Source organism: Panicum hallii, chromosome 5, assembly GCF_002211085.1.
Source record: "Panicum hallii strain FIL2 chromosome 5, PHallii_v3.1, whole genome shotgun sequence".
Lineage (NCBI taxonomy): Eukaryota > Viridiplantae > Streptophyta > Magnoliopsida > Poales > Poaceae > Panicum > Panicum hallii.
Window position 1 is genome coordinate 9,464,589 of NC_038046.1, and position 21,801 is coordinate 9,486,389.

General features: G+C 43.6%; 4 protein-coding genes and 1 pseudogene across 10 annotated transcripts; 3 read left to right on the forward strand and 2 right to left on the reverse strand.

Moving 5' to 3' along the window:
• Positions 1–47: 47 nt before the first annotated feature.
• Positions 48–6,840, forward strand: LOC112891602 (probable lipid-A-disaccharide synthase, mitochondrial). Of its 7 annotated transcripts, none has more exons than XR_003228583.1 (9): positions 48–297; positions 966–1,065; positions 1,150–1,255; positions 1,329–1,549; positions 2,100–2,178; positions 3,036–3,274; positions 4,538–4,764; positions 5,701–6,046; positions 6,155–6,840. XR_003228583.1 is itself a non-coding variant. In XM_025958505.1 (9 exons), the coding sequence occupies exons 1-8, from the start codon at positions 71–73 to the stop codon at positions 5,069–5,071; spliced, it is 1,275 nt and encodes a 424-aa protein (XP_025814290.1). In that variant the 5' UTR covers positions 48–70; the 3' UTR covers positions 5,072–5,113; positions 5,701–5,828. The 7 variants fall into 7 exon arrangements, 3 of the variants coding, with proteins under 3 accessions (XP_025814290.1, XP_025814288.1, XP_025814289.1); XM_025958505.1 differs by lacking the exon at positions 6,155–6,840 and adding an exon at positions 4,996–5,113 and having other exon boundaries at positions 5,701–5,828; XR_003228584.1 differs by lacking the exons at positions 5,701–6,046; positions 6,155–6,840 and having other exon boundaries at positions 3,036–3,079; positions 3,153–3,274; positions 4,538–4,670.
• Positions 6,841–7,105: 265 nt separating this feature from the next.
• LOC112891605 lies at positions 7,106–8,227 on the reverse strand (annotated as a pseudogene).
• Positions 8,228–10,183: 1,956 nt separating this feature from the next.
• On the forward strand, positions 10,184–12,836 carry LOC112891606 (glucosidase 2 subunit beta). The gene is made up of 6 exons (XM_025958510.1): positions 10,184–10,342; positions 10,419–10,532; positions 11,122–11,217; positions 11,388–11,573; positions 11,668–11,775; positions 12,469–12,836. The coding sequence occupies exons 1-6, from the start codon at positions 10,219–10,221 to the stop codon at positions 12,471–12,473; spliced, it is 633 nt and encodes a 210-aa protein (XP_025814295.1). The 5' UTR covers positions 10,184–10,218; the 3' UTR covers positions 12,474–12,836.
• A 622-nt stretch (positions 12,837–13,458) lies between these two features.
• Positions 13,459–17,371, forward strand: LOC112891604 (3-hydroxyisobutyryl-CoA hydrolase-like protein 5). Its single transcript, XM_025958508.1, has 15 exons — positions 13,459–13,698; positions 13,779–13,862; positions 13,966–14,034; positions 14,348–14,408; positions 14,552–14,625; positions 14,718–14,801; positions 15,104–15,188; positions 15,386–15,471; positions 15,636–15,757; positions 15,861–15,921; positions 16,273–16,371; positions 16,574–16,675; positions 16,758–16,799; positions 16,927–17,033; positions 17,119–17,371. The coding sequence occupies exons 1-15, from the start codon at positions 13,669–13,671 to the stop codon at positions 17,165–17,167; spliced, it is 1,155 nt and encodes a 384-aa protein (XP_025814293.1). The 5' UTR covers positions 13,459–13,668; the 3' UTR covers positions 17,168–17,371.
• Positions 17,338–20,518, reverse strand: LOC112891603. Its single transcript, XM_025958507.1, has 3 exons — positions 19,538–20,518; positions 17,840–17,998; positions 17,338–17,752 (listed from the first exon to the last, which is right to left on the reverse strand). Exons 1-3 carry the CDS (start codon positions 20,414–20,416, stop codon positions 17,447–17,449), a joined length of 1,344 nt encoding a protein of 447 aa, XP_025814292.1. The 5' UTR covers positions 20,417–20,518; the 3' UTR covers positions 17,338–17,446.
• Positions 20,519–21,801: the final 1,283 nt, after the last annotated feature.

The following is a 21,801-nucleotide window of genomic DNA, read 5'->3' on the forward strand; positions in this document are numbered from 1 at the left end:
AGCAGTCCGTCCAGTCTCATTTCTCCACCCCCCCCCCCCCCCCCGGCGCCGCTTTCTTCTGACGCGCCCGATGCTACTGCGATGGATTTCAGCCGCGGGGCGTCGGCGAGCGCTGCCAGCCAGGCCCCTCGGGCGCGCTCTCTCGTACGGTAGGGTGGTGGACGCCGCGGCTCGGGATGGGGAGCTCCGGGTGTTCGTGGTCGCGGGCGAGGTCTCCGGCGACTCGCTTGCCTCGCGACTCATGGCGTCGCTCAAGGCGGTCTCGCCTGTGCCCGTCCGCTTCGCTGGCGTTGGCGGGTGCGTGTTCTCCAGTTATCCCTTCCGTTCATCCCTATTTTTTGTTCAATACCTCGTGGCGTTGAAGTTTTAGTGCGTCGTATTTCGAGCTTACTTGAAAACTCCTGATTCCTGAATTTACATCGACTATCGAGGTTGATATTTGATTTCTCATGCGAATGCACATTGGTGTAGTGCATGCCTATGGATCCTTGAGTAGCATCTAACAGTTGTTTATATGCTGGTTGCTGTCAACAAGTTAGAAGCGACATTAGTTTTTGGATAGCTCTTCATTCTTCAGAAGGCGTCACCACACTTGAAACATTGAAATTTACAGAGGCGAATGAAAAGGCAGGATAAGAGGTCTACAGCGTTTTAATCAATTTTCAGGCAGAGACAGATATGTTGATGTTTCATTTGTCCTTGTCAATCACTATACTGGCATGCCATGCTCTGATGCTCATTTCTCTGGTCTATTTTCTATATTCTCTTTATTTGAAGGTGAAGAATGAAAATTTTCATGTGCTAACTGTGCCCATGGAATGATCTATTCAGCATAATTGTATTATTTTACTTTTCCATCTGCGTTTGATCTGATCCCAGCTTCAATTTGAAACGTGGATCCTGTCATTTGTTCAAATCTGGCCTTTCATTTCCTTTCCCATTTACATCCTCTTTTGTCAATGTAGGGAATTAATGTGCAAGGAAGGTTTGCAGTCACTTTTCCCCATGGAAGAAATTGCCATTATGGGCTTGTGGGAGCTGCTGCCACACATATATAGTGTCAAGGTGCTACATTGGTGTGTGCCTCATGCTTTGGTTTCTGTTCGTATGATGCACTTGACATTGATTATACTCACTTAAATTCTGTAGAGCAAAATTGAGAATACTGTAAATGCGGCTATGTTATTTCAACCTCATGCTGTGGTTACAGTTGATTCAAAGGGGTTCTCTTTTCGACTGTTGAAGCAACTGAAATGTAAGGGTGTCAGTGTCTCTTGATTTATTCATTCACGAGGAAATATGGAATAATTTTTTTTTCTGTTGTCTAGGCAGAAGCAATCAAAAGGTTCAAAGTCATCTACATATCCATTATGTTTCACCATCATTCTGGGCCTGGAAAGGTGGTGAAAGCAGGCTCTCAAAGCTGCATGATTTTGTGGATCACATGTTGTGTATTCTTCCATTTGAGGAGGAAATATGCAAATTAAATGGGTTGCCTGCTACTTATGTGGGTCATCCATCATTGGATGATGCTATTGGCTTGAACATGGTAAAGACTTGTGTAACTTTAGCTCAGCATCAATGTCATTACCCTAACGAATTGTTGAATTCAAAGATTTTCTGTCCACCCATTAATCTTTCCCCCAGACTGTTTTCATGACAAAGCGGATTCGGAATTGTCTTTCCTTCCAGCTTTGTGTATCCCCATGTGGCCAGTTAGAGTTTTCTTGCATAAAAGACCTTGTATTGAACCAAGAAAGTCACATGCAGTCATATGGTTGATAAAGTGAATTGAGGATAAAAATAAACTTAAAAGATGAGGAGGGCGGAGAGCACGTGTGCGTTGTTTTAGTGTTTATCTACTGTACTTTTTGTATGGAATAGGTACTGATCATTGTCTTGCTGTCATTTGCAAGTGATCAAATTATTTCATTGTAAACACGTCATCTTGATCTGGTAACTGGAAATATTTATATCATGTAATTGAATTGTCAAGACTCCAGAATCAAGGTCAATTCATTGTAGTTTATAGGTACATTTGACACATGGATCACTATTTTGACTTACAATTTAACTCCTTGACTGCACAAATATTTTAGGGACCGGAATTGTCTTCTGACAAGTCTAAACATCAAAAAAGTTGTGAAGCTTTCCGGCTGGAACATGGGCTGTCCCCAGGTAATCATACACATCATTCTTCTAGTGCTGCTTTTTAGGCGCACAAAGATCCTGGATTGTAAGTGCCAATGGTTATCTTCCGTTTTGGCTTTTTTATCATGTTTGTCAGATTAGGGCGCTATATATGTGCTTTCTGATACATCCATTTGAATTAAATCTTAGGAGGAGCTAGATACTGCTTTCCAGTAGCTAATCTGAAGATTGCTGTCCGATAACGATGCAAGTTCAAATCTGCAAACTACTCTGGCAGTTTGAACTGCCGGTTAATTGAGTGCACTCTTAATTTGTGTTGTTAGTGCTAGGCTGTTGGTGATGGATCCATTTGGTTGATATTGCAGCTTGATCAATTTGATTAAAAGAATCATGGCTGCTGTATTACAGCTGATAAAATTTGTCCTGTTGGAGCAATTATTGTGAATTGTTCTCTTTTTGGAGCCAGTTCTGAGTAACTTGTATGGTACGACTGTCAAATCAGCTAGCCATAACATTTTGGCATGATGGCAATTTGTCTTGTGGGTCACATTTGTATTAATTTTCACCTGCAATAAAAATAAACTACGTATGCCAATCGTAAGCCTCCATCTATTGTTTCAACTTATGATACTGTGGACTTGGAGATGATGATATGGTCAGATATATGTTCCACATGCAGTAAACATGATATATGGATTATATTTTGAGCGATGCAAGACCATCAGATTTTATGCAAGCATCAATAATGTTTCATAGCAAGATGTTGCATATCCACCCCTCTGGAGTTGTCTCAATGTTTCTTAGTGCATTAAGTCTAATTGTGCATTTTTTAATAGTGCAGTCAGTACATGTCCGCTTTCTAATGAGATATACACCTTTGCTAGATGCCACAATCATAACCATTATGCCGGGAAGTAGGATGCAGGAGGTAGTTCGAATGCTTCCAATCTTTTTGCATACTGTGCAAAATTTAAGGCATACATTTAATGAACTGTCACTAGTCATCCCAGTTGCTCCACATCGAGATGTGAGGACCTATGTTGAAAAGGCTGTTCAGTCAGGGCCTTTTCCAGTGGTGTTGATACCCGGGGGTTCGCTTAAGGAAAGATATGGTGCATTCAGTGTGAGCTCACTTCTCTTTTTATATTAGTTAAGTCTAATCTCAAGCACAAATACATTTCATAATGTTTTGGTCCTTTTTTATTAATTTACTAATGTGAAGATGAAGATCTTTCGAAGTACCATATCTTCCAAGCAGTTGAGTTGCAGCTTGTCATTGTGATCCTCAAAAGGCTTCATGCTTGGCGTGAACTTCTATAGGGTACGCAGGATAAAATAATATAATTAAAGAGAAAATCTAGGCAAATGTCCGTTGGTGCAATTAGTGAACTGTCCCATGCATCATTCATTACCCATGCTTCTGTCCTTTTTTTTTCTTAGGCAATTTTATGAAATATGTCTGATTAAGATAGGATGCTACATGATACTGGATAGCAAGTTAGTATAACAACACAATGGACACACAATAGTATTAAGGTCGACCTATTGGTATACAAGTGATAACCCTAACCCTGTGGTTTGTCACTGGGAGTATGGGGTTTTAATGGGGTGCTTGAGCAATGTTCTTATCAGATGATTTTTTTTCGCCTCTAAACATAGCCTCCTTTTTCATTAGGGGAACATGTGTCAGTTGCCATTCCAAAAGGGTACCTGCATTTTTTGTTGATTTTTTTCAGCATATGGATTAGTCAACATTGTACAGCTGGTTATTGTCAGTGACTCTCTGAGAGCAGTTTGTTTTTGACATGCGCATGGATAGCGGTTACTTCTGTCTATGTGGACAAAAGGCTCAGCACGTTATCCTGAATTTTTGCCTACTAAGGTAGATGGCTGTTTTGATGTTTCCTACCACAACCAGCTACATCATTGGTTATTAAACCGCAACATATTCAAATATATATGTGCCGCTCTCAAGTAGAAGCTCTTGCTCCCTAACCAGATAGTATATCACAACCAATGAGTGTTACTTCAGGCGCACAAGATAGGATGGATATCCGTATTGGTGTGATTATGGATTATTTAATACTCATCATCATATGTTACATCTTGAGCCAATTACACCCCTTGGTAGTGAAGTGTATTAATCAAGAGTGCTAAAGAGAAATTTCTATGATGTGTTTTTGAGCTAATGAGCTTGTCCTAACGTCATATATTTGAAAACGGAGGAAGCAACTTTTAGAGTCTGTAACTTTAGCAGCCAAGGCTGCCTGTGCGAGCTGTCATCACAAAACATTGTTATTGCAGTTACTTGCTAGATGCTGCAGCAAATTTCACTGCACTTTCAGCATCTCGTGCATGAACTAAGAAGTATTGCTTCTTTTTGCAGGCTAGTAGAGCAGCATTATGTACTTCAGGGACAGCTGTTATGGAACTAATGCTTGCAAAACTACCCTGTGTGGTAGCTTACCAAGCTCATTTCATTACAGAATGCTTGATTCACTTGAGGAAAAAGATAAACTTTATTTCTCTGCCCAACATTCTCTTGAACTCTCCTGTTGTGCCTGAGGTCCTTTTTCGAGCTTGTACAGCTAAGAATCTAGCTGCAAAACTGAGGTAGTCTTTTCTAACGTAGACCCTTTTATAGAGGTACAGGGGGAGCATCTAACTATGCAAAATAATCACAAACAAGCCTCACTGAATTGTTCATTCGAGTTCCTGAACGGGAATGTTCAATATTTAAGGGTTGAGGGGGTTTGAAGGTTGCCTCTTGTGTTACAGTGCCATCCTTTCTGCACCCATGGTCTTATTTAGAGTACCACTTATTATAGCACAATATCAATGCAGGATATGGTTCCATGCCTTTCGCAGGCAGTGGACGATGAGATCCACCAATGGTTCCTCACAAGCGCAAAAGTCCTAGTAGTACTTATAGCTAGTAACAGTGGATAGCCCCTATGCTGAGGTAATCAAACAATGTCAACAAGCGTGTATGTAACTTAAGAAATCCAGGAAACCAGCCGTAACAAGCTCTCTATTCCTTCTTAATGCAATTAATTGCAGTTCTGTGTGTTCGAGAAAAAAAGGTGGGATATGAATTATAAGTTTTCTGGTTCTCCCTATGCAGTAAATATGCAATTTGACATTAATAACATCGCTTACGAACAAGAATAACAAGTTATCTGATACCTTTGTTAACAGTAATTCTAGTTTCCATTTTATAAGAAGTCAGAATTTTTTTTCTTAATGCTTCAATTTTTCTACATATGTCATAGAACATCTTTTTCCCTAACATTTGTCGTCTTGTTGTGTCGTTGGAAATAGCAGAGCACCCATGTCAATAGTTGATCAGGTTTTGTGTATGAACGAATACAAATTAGTAATTTTTCAAGGATAACATTGGCATCATATTATTGCTAGTTACAAATTACATCTTCCTTGATTTCCTGAGTCGCATTGCATTTCCATTTTTGAGCAATATTATGTCTTAATTTTTATGTTTTCATGTTGTGAATTGGACCTCATCATATTTATCCCATTTGATTGGAACAGCGAGGTTATTTCTAATGATGATGTCCGTCAGATGCAAGTTGAATCAGCTGGCCAAGTATTCCAGGTTCTCAATGAACCCATCAAGAAAAGGGGTACTTTATTTGTGGAGGAGCTTGGCCTGTCATCAAATGTCTTATCTCCTAGCATGATCGCAGCATTAACAGTGCTTTATACAGATAAACATCAAAACACTGTGTACCGGAATTAAGTGGTACAGTCAGAAGCTAAGGAATCTTTTTATCTGCCAGTGTGATCATGGTTCCATGCATACCTCTCATCCACGATTGGAGTAGCAAGGCAGCAAGCAACTGCTGATGTAAAGCTTTCAGTTCTGAAGTGGTGTCAGGTCAACATCACAGTATCATTATAGATTTCTGGCATGTGCTCTAGTGGATTAAGTGCCAATCTTGGTCATCCTGACTTTTCCATGGTTAGAATTTCCTGGATGTTACAGGGAGTCGAGGACTCAGGGAGTATGACTGGATGGTACAGATGTACAGTGGGCCTTGGAAAGTATGAATGAACTACAAAGATTTCCCTGAATTTCTGATTTTCTTCAGATCATGTGGTAGCAAGTCTGACTGTTTGGTAATTTAGCTGCTCATGCTTCAGGGAAGGGGAAAATGAGAACTTATGAAGCGCATTTCGTGATTTCTATTTGATGTCTCCATGTATACCGTCTATGTATGTGCTGATGAATGGAGTGGTAAATCCTCCAAATACCCCACAAAGTTTGATGAATTCTGATGTGCCAGCCTGCATATCTTTGTATATGGACAGATCATTCTTTGGTCCACCTGAAATTAAGCAATGGAAAGGTGGAAACTGGTAGGACTCAAATTTCCTGTCAAAGTGGGTGAAGCATGGATTCCCACGTTGCCGGTGATATGAAGACGTCATCCCTGAGCTCAGGCAGACGGTGGGACGGCGAATATTCCATGGAAAATATTTTGATCTCTTGTTGTTGGTTTACAAGTTGCCAGTGCTATGCGGGCAGTGGACTCCACCGTGGATCGGGCAATATGTCTGTTGCTTTTGTAGAATTTTTTTTTTTGCCTGCCAACTTCCAGATGGACACGGTCCTCTCGACGCTTCACGTTGGGTGTTTCTTTCTCCCATAGCGCACCAAATTATCCGTGATTCCTTGAGCGAACATTCAGGAGCTCCTACTTTATCAGCTCTTTCTTGCTGAACAGGTAGTATCATTGCTTGTTTGGTTGGCCAATTGGATCCTGTTGGAATCCGGTTCCTGAAATCTTGGCAAGTTACGCTATCATTTCGTACTGGAAGTTGACAGATTCTATACGCGTTCGTTCACACTGAGAAATCTTTATGCTAAACTAAAACATTTATGTTTTCATCTTTAACTGACTATCCTTGGGCAAAGAGCCAAAAACACAAAATGTTCGGCCCCAAAATAAAATGTTGAAGAAAAACACAAAAAAAAACATTGGAGCTGTATGGGGGAAAAGAAAAGCTCAAATTGATCCATCATATTTCACAGTATGTCGAAACAGCTAGAAGAGCGATCACTACCATACCACCCTAATCCCCCTACCACGGACAGATTAATGCTTAGAAAATCACAATCATGGGAGCAGCTTCCAGTGAGCTGAGCCATTCCGATCGCAATTTTCTGATTCGCCCGTTCGTTTGGCCTCCGTCACTCCAGCAGCCTGCTTCGCCATGGCGGTGGCCCCGCAGCCCGCGGCGGCGCGGGGAAGTTGAGCAGCGCCTTGGCGCCCCGCATGCGGAACGCGGCGCGGTCGTATGCCGCGGCGGCCTCCTCGGCCGTGCCGAAGGTGCCGAGCCAGAGCCGCGCGCCGTGCCGCGTCGGGTCGCGGATCTCCGCGGCGTACTTGCCCCACGGCCGCCGCCTCACCCCGCGGTAGTGCCGCCCCGCGCCCGCCGCCTTTGGTGCGTGCGCGGGTGCGGCGCGGCCGTTGTTGTTGCAACCGCCGCTGCCGCCCTTCCCCGCGGCGCCCGAAGCGAGCGCCACCAGCGGAGGAGGAGGCCGCAGCGGCGTCGAGGCCGGGAGCGGCGGGCAGGTGGCGGGCGCAGTGGAGCCGCCGCCGGACGCCTCGCGGAGCACGTCGAAGAGGACCATGTCCAGGGAGTCGTTCTCGTTGAGGGGGAGGTACTGGCCGTGCCCGTTCCCGTGCGACGCCGCGGCGCCGGGCACCAGGGAGAGGGACGTGTCCATGCCCGCGACCACGCGCGGGTACGCGGCACTGGCACCGCCGCCGGCGGGAGGCCCGGGCGTGGCGACGCCGCCGCGGCTGCTGCGCTCCAGGGAGAGAGACATGTACGTGTCCATGTGCCGCGCACACCTGTGCTCTGCTCGCGTGGGTTAGCGTGGCCTGGGCATGAGACGACACACACGAGAGTGCCTGGTTGACCTTTGGTCAGGTGGAAGGGAACTTCGGGTTGGGGAGGACGGGAGGAGGGAGCTGTGGCTGCGCTCTCTATTTGAGCTGGTTTGCAAACACTGGGAACCCAATTGGGGGGCTGTCAGGCCGTGGAATCCGAGTATATAAGCACGCAGAATGTGAATTGGCAACCTCATCCCCTCGCGCTTCCGTCATCCGGTTCGGTTGGTTGGTGCGTCGTTGAGCACTTGAGCCCACCTTCAAGTTTGAAGTTGTTAATTCGCCGCAGGGGCTGCGTAATGATGGTTTGCCAATCGGCTCCTGTCGCTCGACCGTTCAGTTTGTAGCTTTCTTTTTTTTTTCTCGAGGCACATTGACGGAGTGGAGACCGCGCGCGTGGGCGCACGTACGCCACACAGGCGTCGCACTTCTTGGAGGGAAAGCAACTCGCCGAGGGCCAAACAGGAAAAAAAACATCGTGAAGGGGACACGCGCGTAAAAGTAGTTGCAGAGCCGTGGTTAGCTTGGTCACGTCCCTTAAGGCAGTTTTTTTGCTATCGACGACAGCGCGGTGCTCGTCCTCTGCATCAACACCACAGTTAGTGGCAAGGCGTCATCGATCAGACGCGTACGCACGGCGTTACCGTCGCCACGGTGCCAACGCGATGCGAGGCAAGCACGCACGCGCGCGTCGTGCACGCCGGGAGCTTCGGGCGGCGAGGTAGAAGAGAGAGCCAGGCGCCATGTGGACAGGCCACTGGCACCGTGGAACCTTCCAAGGGCGTGGAAGGAGCAGGGTCGACGTCAACATGAAACTCGTGCCGTTCTCGAAGGGGCAGCCGGGGCAAGCGTGGCCTGCCGCTTTCAACCTTGCGCTTCCAGAGTCCAGACAGTCTTGGCCTCATCCGTCGATCCGTCAAGGGGCAACAACGCCCAACGGGCATGCGTGTGTATATCCCTGTGCTTTGCTGAATTTGCTGTCCCTTCAGCGCGTTCGAGATTTCTTCGAGAGGTTTTGAAGGCCTTGTCTAGCTACTCGGAGTCGACTGATCTAGAGTTCCTAGTCCCCTGTTTGCATACAAGGATGGATTTTTGAACTTTGATTTTCCATAATAGAAAAGCTAGAACGGTTAAATAGAGATATTCAGTCAATTGTTCGAACGTATTTTAAGCCCCGGAAACTTCAGTTTTCTGGCTAATTATTAATGATAATATCAGGTTCAATTTCCAGTCCCTTATTTGGATTTTAAATCTATTTTCTAACTTGGGTCATGCATACCGACTATGAGCATTTCTTTAGCTATCTGAAAGAATAATTTGCATACAATGCTGGGTTTAATATTTGTAATTCTACCTAGCTAAGCTACTCTCACAACCTATGGACATATTCCCCCTCCAAAAAATAAGTCACTTTAGGAATTTTAGGACAGATTAAGAAAGAGGTAAAATAATCTTACTTGCCCCTATTTATTAGCTATATTTGATACGATTCTTGAATACGCATACATATACTAAATAGGTATAATGACTTGTTTTTTAGATAAAATTTGAATCCTATGATGACTTGTTTTTTTGGACGGAGAAAGTATACGTCTAACTAAATAGTTTCCCCTTAGCCTAGATTATAGAATGTTGAGGACGTACTTGGTAAAAATTCAAAATGTTCTTTTTTTAGAAAATATTCTTCAATTTTGTATAGCTAATGCTAGCTTCTCTAAATTATAAATATTTCCGGTTTAGGATTTGAGCAATTGAATCCTTCTTGCAAGATATCCTATAATATGCCATTTAGATAAGTTAATTAGTTCAAAAACAAACTAATTTGTTTATTATAAACATCATATGTTCAAGAAAAAGAACGGTTCTAGATATAGGTTAGAACAAGTTGAATTTGGTTCCTTCTGTGATATCTAAATTGAAATATGACCATATGGACCTCAACAGGGCAGGCGGTTATAACTTATAAAGATAAATAAACGCATAGACTAATTGTTTAGAGATGGGCCAAATTTCGTTGGCGTTGATCTAAAACGGACGGAGACCCTCGGCCCATCTCGGCCCAGCCGGGCTAATCCCTGGCGTCGACCCTCGAACTCCTTTTGCGATCCGGACTGACGAACAGTGTGAAGTTCACATCAACCTCAGGCAGATGTGGACCCCATCACCAAGTCGCCGCGTCGTCTCCTCCGCTCCCGCCACTCTACTTCTCCGCCTCCTCCTCCTCGCCGGCGCCGCCGACGCCGCGCCACCGCTCGTCGGCGTTTCGCCCCAAGGTGAACGAGCCGCTCACTTAAGCGCCTACCTCCGCATCTTGTTTCTTCTCTATTCCTCACCGAGTCGTTTCGTCAGATGAGGCGTACTTCGCGACGCAGGTGATCGCTTGCAGGGACGGCTCGGGCTCCTTCCCGAGGAGCCGGCTCAACGACGGCTACTGCGACTGCGCCGATGGAACCGACGAGCCAGGTCTATGTCTCCATGTCTCTTGGATGTGTCCGAACTTGACCACGGATCGAGAGTGAACTGTAGTACTGTAGGGATCTAGTCGATTTTGTTTTGCCGATGCCGTGAGATACGGTGGCACAATAAATTATTAATGCACTGGGTATTAGACTAGGGGTCAATTTTTCTCTTGTTGGTTGGTCCGCGCTGGTAGAGCTTTGCTTTGCGAATTCAGCAAAGGAAAGAAATAGAAATTCTCTTGTTGGTTTGATCCGTGACCTTTGCAGTGCCTTGAACATACCATTTTATCCGTACCTTAACTCATATGATCTCTTAAGGCTTAAGCAAATACCTGAATTACTAACCAGCTGTTCGCACTTGAATATGTCACATTAGGCCACATGAAAACAGGGGTATTGAAACTGTAGGATGATGAGCAGTGGCCACTGGCCAGTCTGCGCCCTTCGTATCTGTGAAATTTTTACTACCTTACCTGAGTAACTGACATCATATGTACTGCATGACTGTGGGCATGTCTTTTACTTGATACTAACATCTATGTGCTAGGTATCACTGTCATAATGGTGTTATTCACATTATTTTGGTTATACAGGTACCTCGGCATGTCCAGAAGGCAAGTTTTACTGCAGAAATATTGGAGACACCCCTCGTTTGTTGTTCTCTTCGTATGTGAATGATAAAATATGTGGTATGCTATCTGCTTTATAGACTTTGAATTTAACTGCAAACGTCTGGAAGTTTATTTTCCTTATTTTTTAGCTGCCCCTTCTAATCTAACATTTGGGGCTAGTTGCTATTTACTGTATTGGTTCCTTTGTGGATAGCAGAAGTGTTGACAAATTGTGTATGTTCATATAGACTGTTGTGATGGGAGTGATGAGTATGAAAGTGGCATCCATTGTCAGAACACATGTCGAAATAGAAAGGATATTGATGAGGCTGATGATGGTGGCGGCGAGCTCTCAGTAACACGTTTAGATGCTACTAATGAGTTTACCATTAAACATACCAACATCAACAAAGACCTTATCCAGAAGCTACGAGGTATCGCCAGTTCAGATATCAGATTTAGTTGCAGCAGTCATGGGAACATAATTTGCATGCTTGATGTGGTGTCAATTTTTTTCCATGTTTGCAGGATTAAGAATTGCTCTAGTCATTGAGCTGGGCCTTGTTGTATGTATTTTTGCCTTCTGTGTTGCTCGGCGCCATACTGGAACGCGCAGGAGACAGCATATTTTGAAACGTAAGCTTTGATCTGTGTTTCCATCAATGTGTTCTTCCTCTCAGAAATATCTTGATTTTTGAACCAGCTCTAGATCTAGAATCTGCAACCTTTGGATTCCCTTGCATATAGGGATGCAAGTGGGTAGTTCTGCATCACTCCCTTAGTTCATTTTATTTTCACTTTTCTTGCTTTAAAGTCCGGATTAGTTCATTTAGATGTGTACTGGGTCAACCCAATGATCTAGAGAAAAGAAAACTTGCATCCCTACTTGCATAGCATTGCTATACACGAGTTTGTATATTTGTTTCTGCTTGTTTCGTTGGACATTTCTTGACCAATTAGAAGTTAATTTTGCCGTCATTCAGAACTGTGAAAATGAATAAAATTCAAAGGGGATGTGAATTCAAATTTGTCGTTGCTTTTTTTAATGTGTTTGCACATAAACATTAGAAACTTGCTAGTACTTTTATATTAGACCAGTTCTGTAATCTGCATGCCTGTTCCATCTAGTAAATACTTAGGCCAACTACTAAGCTTATCTTCCATAATTTTTTACAGCCTGTTTCATCTTCAGTACCAGCCTTTATTTTATGAGCTTATTAAAAGCTGATGTGAGCATTGAGCAACAGTTCTTTTTTTAGCAGGAGCAACAGTTCTGTATTAGTGCATTGTTACTTCAAAGACTCACCGAAGAAACTGTGTTGTTTTCAGGTTAGCTGAGCAGTAGTTACTACAAAGACTGTTGATTGATGCCATTTGCAAATATGAAGGCTTAGGAGGATGGTACCATGGTGAAAAATCAAGATGGGATGAATGGATTTGCACGTTTTACGCCAGGTGCATCTGCTGTTCTGAACTTTGTTGTCTAGGAAAACTAACTATGTATATATTTATAACAGAAGACAACATGGTCTGAAGTCCGAACTGTGAACTGCTCTGTAGTAGGTACTCTGGTGTACTTTTAGTTGTATGTATGCGATTTGTTGCACCATCAACTCTTCATTCAGTGAGATGGTACTTATTGCATTTGTGACGTTCAAGACCTCACCGGGCGGAAATGGAACATGGATTTAACTGAAGATAAATTGCAATCATGTGCTACCTACCTTAGATGCGTCTACTCAACTGCTGCCGAGTGTTTCATTCTTGTCCTGGGATCTTGTATAGCAGAAGCAGCGTAACTAGCTTATGGTAAACCAGGACATTACGATGTCACGAGTGCTATATGGCTACATGCACAATCTTTTTTTTTTAAAAAGAACTGATGATGTCTCTGATTTGACTGAATTTCAGCCATGAACAAGAGGAATTATATTTCTTTATAAAATATCTTTCAGAAAGAAGCAACAGAAGTATAAAAATGGTACTACATACATTATGTACTAGCAGACACTGGGCCGTAAGCCCACAGAAGATGACACGCGCGGGCCCAAAGCATTGCCATTCCCAGCCCTCCTCCCTCTGGTCTCTGCCCCTCCTCCCCCAGTGGTGGTACTGTTTCCAGTTTCCACAGTAATTTCAACCACACTATATCTCCTGTAGCATCCAACCGTTGATTTTCGATCGGACGGGTTGGTCCCAACACAGAGGACGGTTCGTCTCTGCATGGACCGCTCCACTACGCACGGGATGCCCATCCCTGACCTCAAGTCAAGCTGCACCTACCGCCGCCCCACCCCCCCCCCCCCCCCCCCGCGGCCCTTCTCCAGCGGCCCAGCGACTCGCGAGCTCACCATCCGCACTCGCTTTAGCTTTGCCCGCCCACCTACCCCGTCTGCTGCAGGTCGACACCTTCCGTCCTTCCCTCCTCTCCTACCTCGCACGCCCCCACCATTCCTTCGCCGACCCTTCTCACCTCGCGTCCCGATACCAAACCACGCGCGCAGCAGAGACCCGGGAGCTCAATCCCTGATGGCTCAGCAGCAAACGAGCCCCGAGGAGGTACCACCGATCCCGATCGCTCCCCCAAATCTCTTCCCTCCTCTACTCGTTACCAATGGCGCCGTGTTCTGCTGGTGCAGGTGGTCCTCGGGCAGGAGACCGGCAGCGCGAGGGTGATCACCCTGAACCGCCCGCGACAGCTCAACGGCATCTCTGACCGAGTGGTGCGGCTCCTTTTGCCAGCTTGCCTTCCGGGTTCTTTCCTCTTTCAGTGAAGCCTCGTGGATCTGCGGTTCAATTGCGTGCATCCTCTGTTTCTGCTTGTAGGTCTACCTCATCGCACAGTTCCTGGAGAAATGGGAGAAAGACGATAACGCCAAATTGGTCATCTTTAAGGTGCGTACCTTTGTAATCTAGTATAGCAGTGCGCACACAAAAAATCAAGACGTCATATGCTAGTAATTGTTGGCACAGCATTTATGGTTTTTACGATGTGGAATAGTTAGTATTTCATATTTATGTCATAAAGTTTGTAACTTAGGCTAACATTTTATGCAAGAGCCAAGAAGGGTTGGCAACCAAAAACGTCTGGCCACCTAATGTGATCCATCATGCTCTGAAACAATATTTGTTATGGCTCTGTTTATTCTACATTCAGCACCTGTTACAAGTTCCAGTTAGACGCGTACTGATGTTTGATTCTGAATAGGGAGCTGGACGTGCATTTTCTGCTGGTGGAGACCTGAAGATGTTTTATGAAGGGAAATCAGGTATTAACATGGCAGAACAATTCCATGTCGTTGCCATCATATTGTTTAATTTTCTTACCAGCTAAATTGATTTCTATTGCCATGATTTGCATTTGCGTACAATAAATCATGTCACCTAGGAGATATTAATACTGCTTTCGCAGATGATTCCTGCCTTGAGGTTGTGTATAGAATGTATTGGCTCTGCTACCACATCCATACGTACAAGAAAACCACGGTGATGCTCTTGTATATGGTTGCCAGAGGGCCATTCTTCATCTTTGTGAAAAAATTGAATTCTGAAAAACTATGGTCCAAATATTCATATAGGTGGCTCTTGTTAACGGGCTCGTCATGGGAGGTGGTGCTGCTATGGTTGCTCCACTGAAGTTTGCTGTTGTTACAGAGAAAACAGTATGTATCAACAGTACGCCTTATAGGCCTATTATTTTTAAACTAATTTAGCTCAAATTTTCTGTCTGTATTTACTTCAATGAATCCTCATGATAATATTACAAAATCTCAAACATGTACTCTTGCACACCTATTTATATGATCTTTTGTTATGTAAACATTATGCAAATGTTACATTATCGAGTTTTTTAATATTGAAAGGCAATCAATTTGATTGCTTGGACCCCTCTAAATGTGGTCCTGCGTCCTTTAGGAGATTCTAATAGCATTCAGCTTATATTTATTTTTTTATTTTTCATTAGATTTTTGCTACTCCTGAGGCTAGTGTTGGATTGCACACAGATTGTAGCTTTTCCTACATCCATTCTCGGCTCCCTGGATATTTAGGTAAGTATTATATTATAAAATTTTCATGAAAAAATATATGCATGAGCTTAATTTTGGGCATATTGTAATGATACAACTGGCAACTGCTTATCAAATGTAGGGTCCCGCTATTGTAAAAGAAAATCAAATATATGGCCGGGCAGCATATTGTTATGATGCATCTCATGACAATTTGTCATCTTTTCGAACTATTATAGGCGAGTACCTGGCGTTAACTGGTGCTAGACTGAATGCGAAGGAAATGATTTCTGCTGGTCTTGCTACTCATTTCGTCAGTTCCGAAGTAAGACATTCAGTGGCTAGCATTTCTATTTTTATTGGTTCTCATTATTGTTCACTTGGTTGCATGTGCAAATAGTGGAGACTTGGGAGTTGAGAATGGCGGACTGCTTGTTGATTGTGGTTGCCTGTAGTTTGACTAATTAAAGTACTTGTGATATGTGGCAGAAATTGGAAGAACTCGAAAAACGTTTACTGAATTTGGACTCAGGTGATGAGTCTGCAGTCCGAGCTGTTATTGAAGAATTTTCTACAGATGTTCAACCTGATGAAGATAGTGTTTTGAATAAGTACTGATGTCTGATGAAGATAGAACTTGTTACACGTATAAATTACTTATTCTATGTGCGGCAAAAATAAACTGACATTGGTATCTCGATCTTTCTTTGATAGGCTTTCAACTATCAACAAATGTTTCTCCGCGGAGACTGTTGAGGACATCATAAAAGCATTTGTAAGGGTTCAACACTCACATCTTCTCATCCTACTTTTATGCTGTGAAATCTCCATCAGTTTCTCAGACTATTGTTGACAACTGGTGTGTTCTGTAATATGCCATGAGTTAATTAGACCTTAAAAGTTGGCACTTTTTTGTGAAAAAGCCCCAAATCTTAATCCTGATGCCAAATGGAAACCTCTGTATCGTTCCAATTTTATCGTATGTCTCTGAAGAGACATGTCAAGTGGCAGGCAAAGATGTAGTCATGCTTCTAACATCAAACCAGCTCTGCACCACTATCTTTGTAGCAGGCAATTCTCTATTTTGCAGTATCAATAAGTGCCCCCATAATTTTCGCCATTGTAGGAATCAGAAGCGAGCATAGACGGAAACCAATGGGTAGCTCCAGTCCTAAAGGGTCTGAGAAAATCATCTCCAACTGCACTGAAGATCACCCTGAGATCGGTACAATCTATTGCATCATTACTAACCTAACGGAAATTTTATGGTGTTGACTTATGTTTCTGCTTATTATGTAAGGTGACGCTACTGGCAGCTATATAAATTTCTTGTGCAAACTACTATTTCTTATATTTATGAAATTGTGCACTGCAGTGGATTTGCATGTGTTTCCTTTTTCGCCCTCTGATGATTTTTAACTTTTCAGATCAGGGAGGGTCGGAAACAGAGTTTGCCTGAATGTTTGATGAAGGAATTCAGACTTACAATGAACATTCTACGATCTGTTGTTAATGGGGATGTTTATGAGGTACAGAGACCGTGTCAATAAACAGCCATTGCCTTGATTCTTCAGCTTGCTCATTGATATTTTCACTTTGATTTTATGGCAGGGAATTAGAGCTCTTAGCATCGACAAGGACAATGCCCCTAAGGTCTCTCTCTCTCTCTCTCTCTCTCTCTCTCTCTCTCTCTCTGCTTGTGTACTTGATTCGAACTTTACCTATCTGACGTCGCCTTATTGCTTGCGTGCTTGATTTTAACTTATTTATGACATTTCAGTGGAATCCTGCAACCCTTGAGGAGGTGAAGAACGAGGACATTGACCGTGTGTTTCAGCCGTTCAGTCCAGCGCATGAGCTCCAGGTCCCAAGTGACGATTCCAACAGGTGAGCGGCAACTTCCTTCAAATGTCCCGCATCACTCATGGATTCTACCTAGTCTGCTAACGCTTTCCGCACCAACAATGTGCAGGTGGAGCGGTAAATATGAGAACACGGTCTATGCTAAAACTTCTCAGTAACTATATACAAGATTCCAGCCTATGCTTGTTGGCAGCAATCAGCAGGGAACAATACTCCTCACACCACGTGCATAACGGATAAATGTTCAGTATGTAACTCGTATGCATCTCGGGTGTGTGTTCTATTGGTGTAAAAATGTATGAACAGTTGAAAAGATTACACGGTGATATGAGGCAATAAAGCATATGAGGTTTTTGACCCAACACATATGCCATTTATTATGTATATGGAATGCCGTTCACAAAGGCGCAAACCCTACCAGTTCTATACGAACTAGATCAAGAATAATCCAACACCATGTAGTGGCTTCCATACTTGCTAGATGTCGTCTTAATCGGTGCTCTTTTAACAGAAAGAATCTTCTTCACAGCATCTGCTTGGCCCTTCTCAAACTCCACCTCCACCTTCTTGAGCTTCTTTCCTTGGGTTAGCAGAAAAACCATCAGTTCCTTTTGATATTGTTGAGGCCTGAACCCACGAAACTTGAATTCCACCAAGCTGGTAGTCAGGCAAGATATACTCGCCAGCTTCTCCTTGTGACCGGTGAAAGGGGGCAGATACTTGTCATTGTCTGTTCCAGCAGCCTAGTACATAAGGAAGGCATGTTAGCGATAAACCACAGAATGAAATAGGAGATGATGGATGTGTACAAGAAAGGGGATATTGGGTACCAAAAGACTGAATTTCTGTAGGTTAGGGCAACTCTCAAGCAGCTTTAGCAGGAAAACAGTTTCTTGTGCGCTTGAGAGATCTAAGCTCACTGACAGTATCCTCAAATCTTGAAACATAACAGTCAACTCTGGAATATCTTCATATTCAGATGATAACACCTGCAAAAAAAAAATCAAGACATCCAATATATAACATAAACGCTTACAGTCATAAATATTGTGTGTACTTCACATTTCCTACACTACTACTTGCGCCAGAATCTACATTGCATTGCCTTAAAAGATGCATTTGGAGACCAATTAAGCATATACTCCATGACAACCAAGAAATTAGGAGATATCAATTGTATTGTAAGCTCAAGGTTAAATGCCCTGTCCTTCCTAGAAGCAAGATTCTCATGTTTCTGCCTTGGATTCTACTTCACATGATCTTTTTTTCTCGAAAATGCAGGAGAACTGCATTTCATTTCATTAAGATCTACTTAACTTGATAATTTCATGATATAAACAATATGGTTCACTGTTTTTTTAGTTTTGCTCAGACATGCACACAGTCATTATGAACTAAAATGTCGCCTCAACAGCTCTTCCACATAAACACTAATCATATGATACAGCCAATCTGTCAGCCCCTTGTTTCTATAGAATATACATAGCATCTACAATGTTTCATACTTCAAGGTTTTAGTTAGCGATGCATGTGGGACGGTCGTGGACAGCTGCAACCTACCTAAGCTGGCCGCCAGGTTTTTTTCGCGCAATCATGGTCTAACCAGTACGTGATTAGCAAGCATAGTTAATGGGTTTGGTAGTTAAGCCCACCAAAGTCATAAGGACCCGCAAAACCAATCACTGTCCCCTTGAATAATCGCAGACAAAACCATTACACACGCCATAAAGTAGCCATGGCACAGTCTGCATCCATATTTGCCATCTTGTTCCCTGCTGCCCAGCAACGTCGAGGAATGCCATCAGGCACGTGGTGCCGTGGCAGCTGACATAACTGTCTCAATGGAGAGGCTGTGGGTTGGGACGTTGAAGGCTCGACGGATAGGAATGCTGCAGATGCCGGCGCAAATGGCTCGAACTTCTTGAAGGAGAGGAAGTGGCAGTGTGAGGGTCAATGGAAGCAATGAAGTATCAGCCACAATGGCAAGCAACAGCAATCATACTCCCAATACATAATCGAGGATTTTGCTGTGCTCGCAGGTGCTTGAAGGTCTTGTGGACGGTAGGCTTTACTGCCATGTCCACCAGGCTTCCTTCCCTCAACCAACTAATCCATGAGCTAAAAAGTGGGCCTATCCGGACTGATTGGTGGGTATCTTTTTGCGGGGCAGGCATATAGCTCAATCAAACAACTCATCAGCATCAAGCATCTTGACGGCACTTAAGCATCAATTCTACAATATAACAGTTATCCCTAAAATAATTTCACAGAACTCTAATGAATTATGGTTCATTGGCTGGTGCCATAGAAGCACCCGTTCATAAAATTTCACAAATGAACATGTTGCCTCGATACTTCAAACTTCTGATTATGACTGATGGTATGTAGAGACCAAACATATGCTTCCATGAATCTCAGTTACCATATCAGAACAGAATCCTACTTCATAGTTGCTACCCAAACATTGCACAGAACAAAATGAGCTAGCAACTAGTGAACTATACTACGATGCAAGAGATTGAGCTCACCTTCATAGCGTGGCCTCTAAGCGTGAGGCACTCCAGCCTCACACCAGCATCAAGGAACGGACGAACCCTGAACGACTCCTGTGTTGTCAGCGCTTTGGCGATGTGCAGGTACGCCTTCCTGACCTCCGGTGCAGGCGCCAGCTCCAGTCTCTTCACCTTACCCCGCGTGTACAGGGTCACCGTTCTCAGCGCCGACGCTCTAATTGTGGTCTGCGCTAGCTTCAGCGTCGGCCTGAACACGAGGTTCCTTACGGATGACGACTCCACCGTGCAGCCGCCGCCACTGCCCGTACCGAGACCCGTGCAGTACACCATCTCGAGCGTGTCCAGGCATGACGCGGAGGCGAGGATTTTGTTGATGATCTCCTGGCGGATGGCTACGCGGTGGAGCCTGAGGGTGCGGAGGCAGGGGCACGCGACGTGGGACCACGCAGGCACGGCGCATGTATCGAGGTCGAGCACGGCGAGGGATTTCACGGACAGCACGTTCCTGGGCAGCCGCTTGCGGCGTGTGAGGCGGAAGGCAAGCTCGGAGAGGCCGTGCTGGGCGGCATCGTCGAGGATCGGGCGGAAGGACGAGGGCGGGATGGCGCGGTGCGGGGCGAGAGCGAGGCGGCGGAGGATGAGCGGCGGGGTGGTCCGCAGAGGGGGGTGGGCGTGGGGCTCGTGGAGGGTGAGCGAGTCGACGCGTTCGAGGAGCGGGGGGATCTCCTTGCGGAAGTGGCGGGACACGGCGGCGAGCATGGCGGCGGAGCGGGTAGGGATGCGGGAGAGGATGCTGCGGAGGAGGTCCTCGTTGAGGTGGGAAAAGCAGTCGGGACCCTCCCCGGCCGCGGCCGCGGGGTGACGGCGGCGGCGCTTGCGGGGGCGGCGGCCCATCGGGTCCGGCGTGGAGTCCCGGCGGAGACCGGGGAGAGAAGGATTGGATCGGTGGAGAGATGGGATCCGGGTCCGGGAGCGTTGCAAACTCTCAGGCGGCAGGCTTGCTTGATGCTTGATGGGATGGAGGGTCATATTCGGTATAAACTGTCGGGCTCGGAAACTAGCCTTCCTTGCAGTCCAAGATAAGTCCGCGAAACGAGGCCCATTGGGCTGGTTACAGATGGCAGATGGGCCTTCCAGTCATGCTGTTGTATACAAGATTGTCTTATTAATATCACTAAATTAATGTTTAGAGACAATGAAAAACAAATGACAAGAACTTCTTGTGTGTTTGGTTGGGTGTATTTCAACCAATCAGGTTAAGATAATGTTTGTGCCCTTTTTTCATTCTAGGAACAACCTAAGAACACGAGTTTTCGCTCACTTGCGTGGAAGTGAATTATTTTAGTTTATTTTCTTTTCTATTCTATTAATTCATTCAATTAAAACAAACAATAAAAACTAAATTTAGTATACAAAAAGAAATTTTAACACTTGATCCAAAATGTTATACAGTAAGTAATACATACAGTATAAATATAACAAATAGAGCTTTGATTTTTTTAGCTTAAATAGCATATACTCTAGATTTATAAGAAAAATGTCAATCTTGAATAAAAAGTATTTCTAAGAATATATGGCGTTTTTTGTGTAAAATATAATTTGTCAAAATACTTCAAATTCACTTTATGTTTTCTAAGAGAAATATTGGAACAAAGAGAAGAAATTCTTCTAAGCACCAAGAAAAATGTTCCAACCAAGTAAAAGAATTAATTGTTAAGTTCAAGAGAAAAATATCCCTCTTAGATAAAATAATATTTGAGATTAAATAAAATACTATATAAATATATGTAGTTTGTTTCATGAAATATAACTTTCAAAATTATTTCCGCATCATGAGAAGATATTTTAGTAAACAAAAAATATTATAAGTAACAAAAATAATGATATGATCTACTTAGAAAACTTGTAGAACAAAGAATACAAAAAATAGAGTGAATAATTTAATGGAAGAAAATCAAAGAATAAAAATACTAAAAATCATAAGCTAAGTAAATGAAAAATGATAAATTTATTATAAAAAAGCATCAAACAATCTAAAAAGTATCTGGAATAAGAGTGTGCATCTTTGATAAGTCAAAGATGCTTCGGCATGGCCCTTCTTATGAATATACATCAATGAATACTCTAGAGAACTCATAAATTAAGTTGGGAAACCGCTCCATGCATAAAAGAATTTTTGTTAAAATGAAACATTTATTACTTTTTGTGTGTGTGAGAGAGAGAGAATAAAATGTAGCATTTATGACCGCTTAAATTTGCATTACATCACCACACGAGTA

Coding starts and splice junctions, on each gene's coding strand:
- LOC112891602 (XM_025958503.1), top strand. CDS start 71: ATGCTACTGCGATGGATTTCAGCCGCGGGGCGTCGGCGAGCGCTGCCA. Junction 298..965: donor CGCTTCGCTGGCGTTGGCGG/GTGCGTGTTCTC, acceptor TTGTCAATGTAG/GGAATTAATGTGCAAGGAAG. Junction 3,275..4,537: donor AAAGATATGGTGCATTCAGT/GTGAGCTCACTT, acceptor TTCTTTTTGCAG/GCTAGTAGAGCAGCATTATG.
- LOC112891606 (XM_025958510.1), top strand. CDS start 10,219: ATGTGGACCCCATCACCAAGTCGCCGCGTCGTCTCCTCCGCTCCCGCC. Junction 10,343..10,418: donor CGTCGGCGTTTCGCCCCAAG/GTGAACGAGCCG, acceptor TCGTTTCGTCAG/ATGAGGCGTACTTCGCGACG. Junction 11,218..11,387: donor TGTGAATGATAAAATATGTG/GTATGCTATCTG, acceptor ATGTTCATATAG/ACTGTTGTGATGGGAGTGAT.
- LOC112891604 (XM_025958508.1), top strand. CDS start 13,669: ATGGCTCAGCAGCAAACGAGCCCCGAGGAG. Junction 13,863..13,965: donor ACGGCATCTCTGACCGAGTG/GTGCGGCTCCTT, acceptor TTCTGCTTGTAG/GTCTACCTCATCGCACAGTT. Junction 16,800..16,926: donor ACAAGGACAATGCCCCTAAG/GTCTCTCTCTCT, acceptor ATGACATTTCAG/TGGAATCCTGCAACCCTTGA.
- LOC112891603 (XM_025958507.1), bottom strand. CDS start 20,416: ATGGGCCGCCGCCCCCGCAAGCGCCGCCGCCGTCACCCCGCGGCCGCG. Junction 17,999..19,537: donor TTAGAGGCCACGCTATGAAG/GTGAGCTCAATC, acceptor TTTTTTTTGCAG/GTGTTATCATCTGAATATGA. Junction 17,753..17,839: donor TACAGAAATTCAGTCTTTTG/GTACCCAATATC, acceptor CTTATGTACTAG/GCTGCTGGAACAGACAATGA.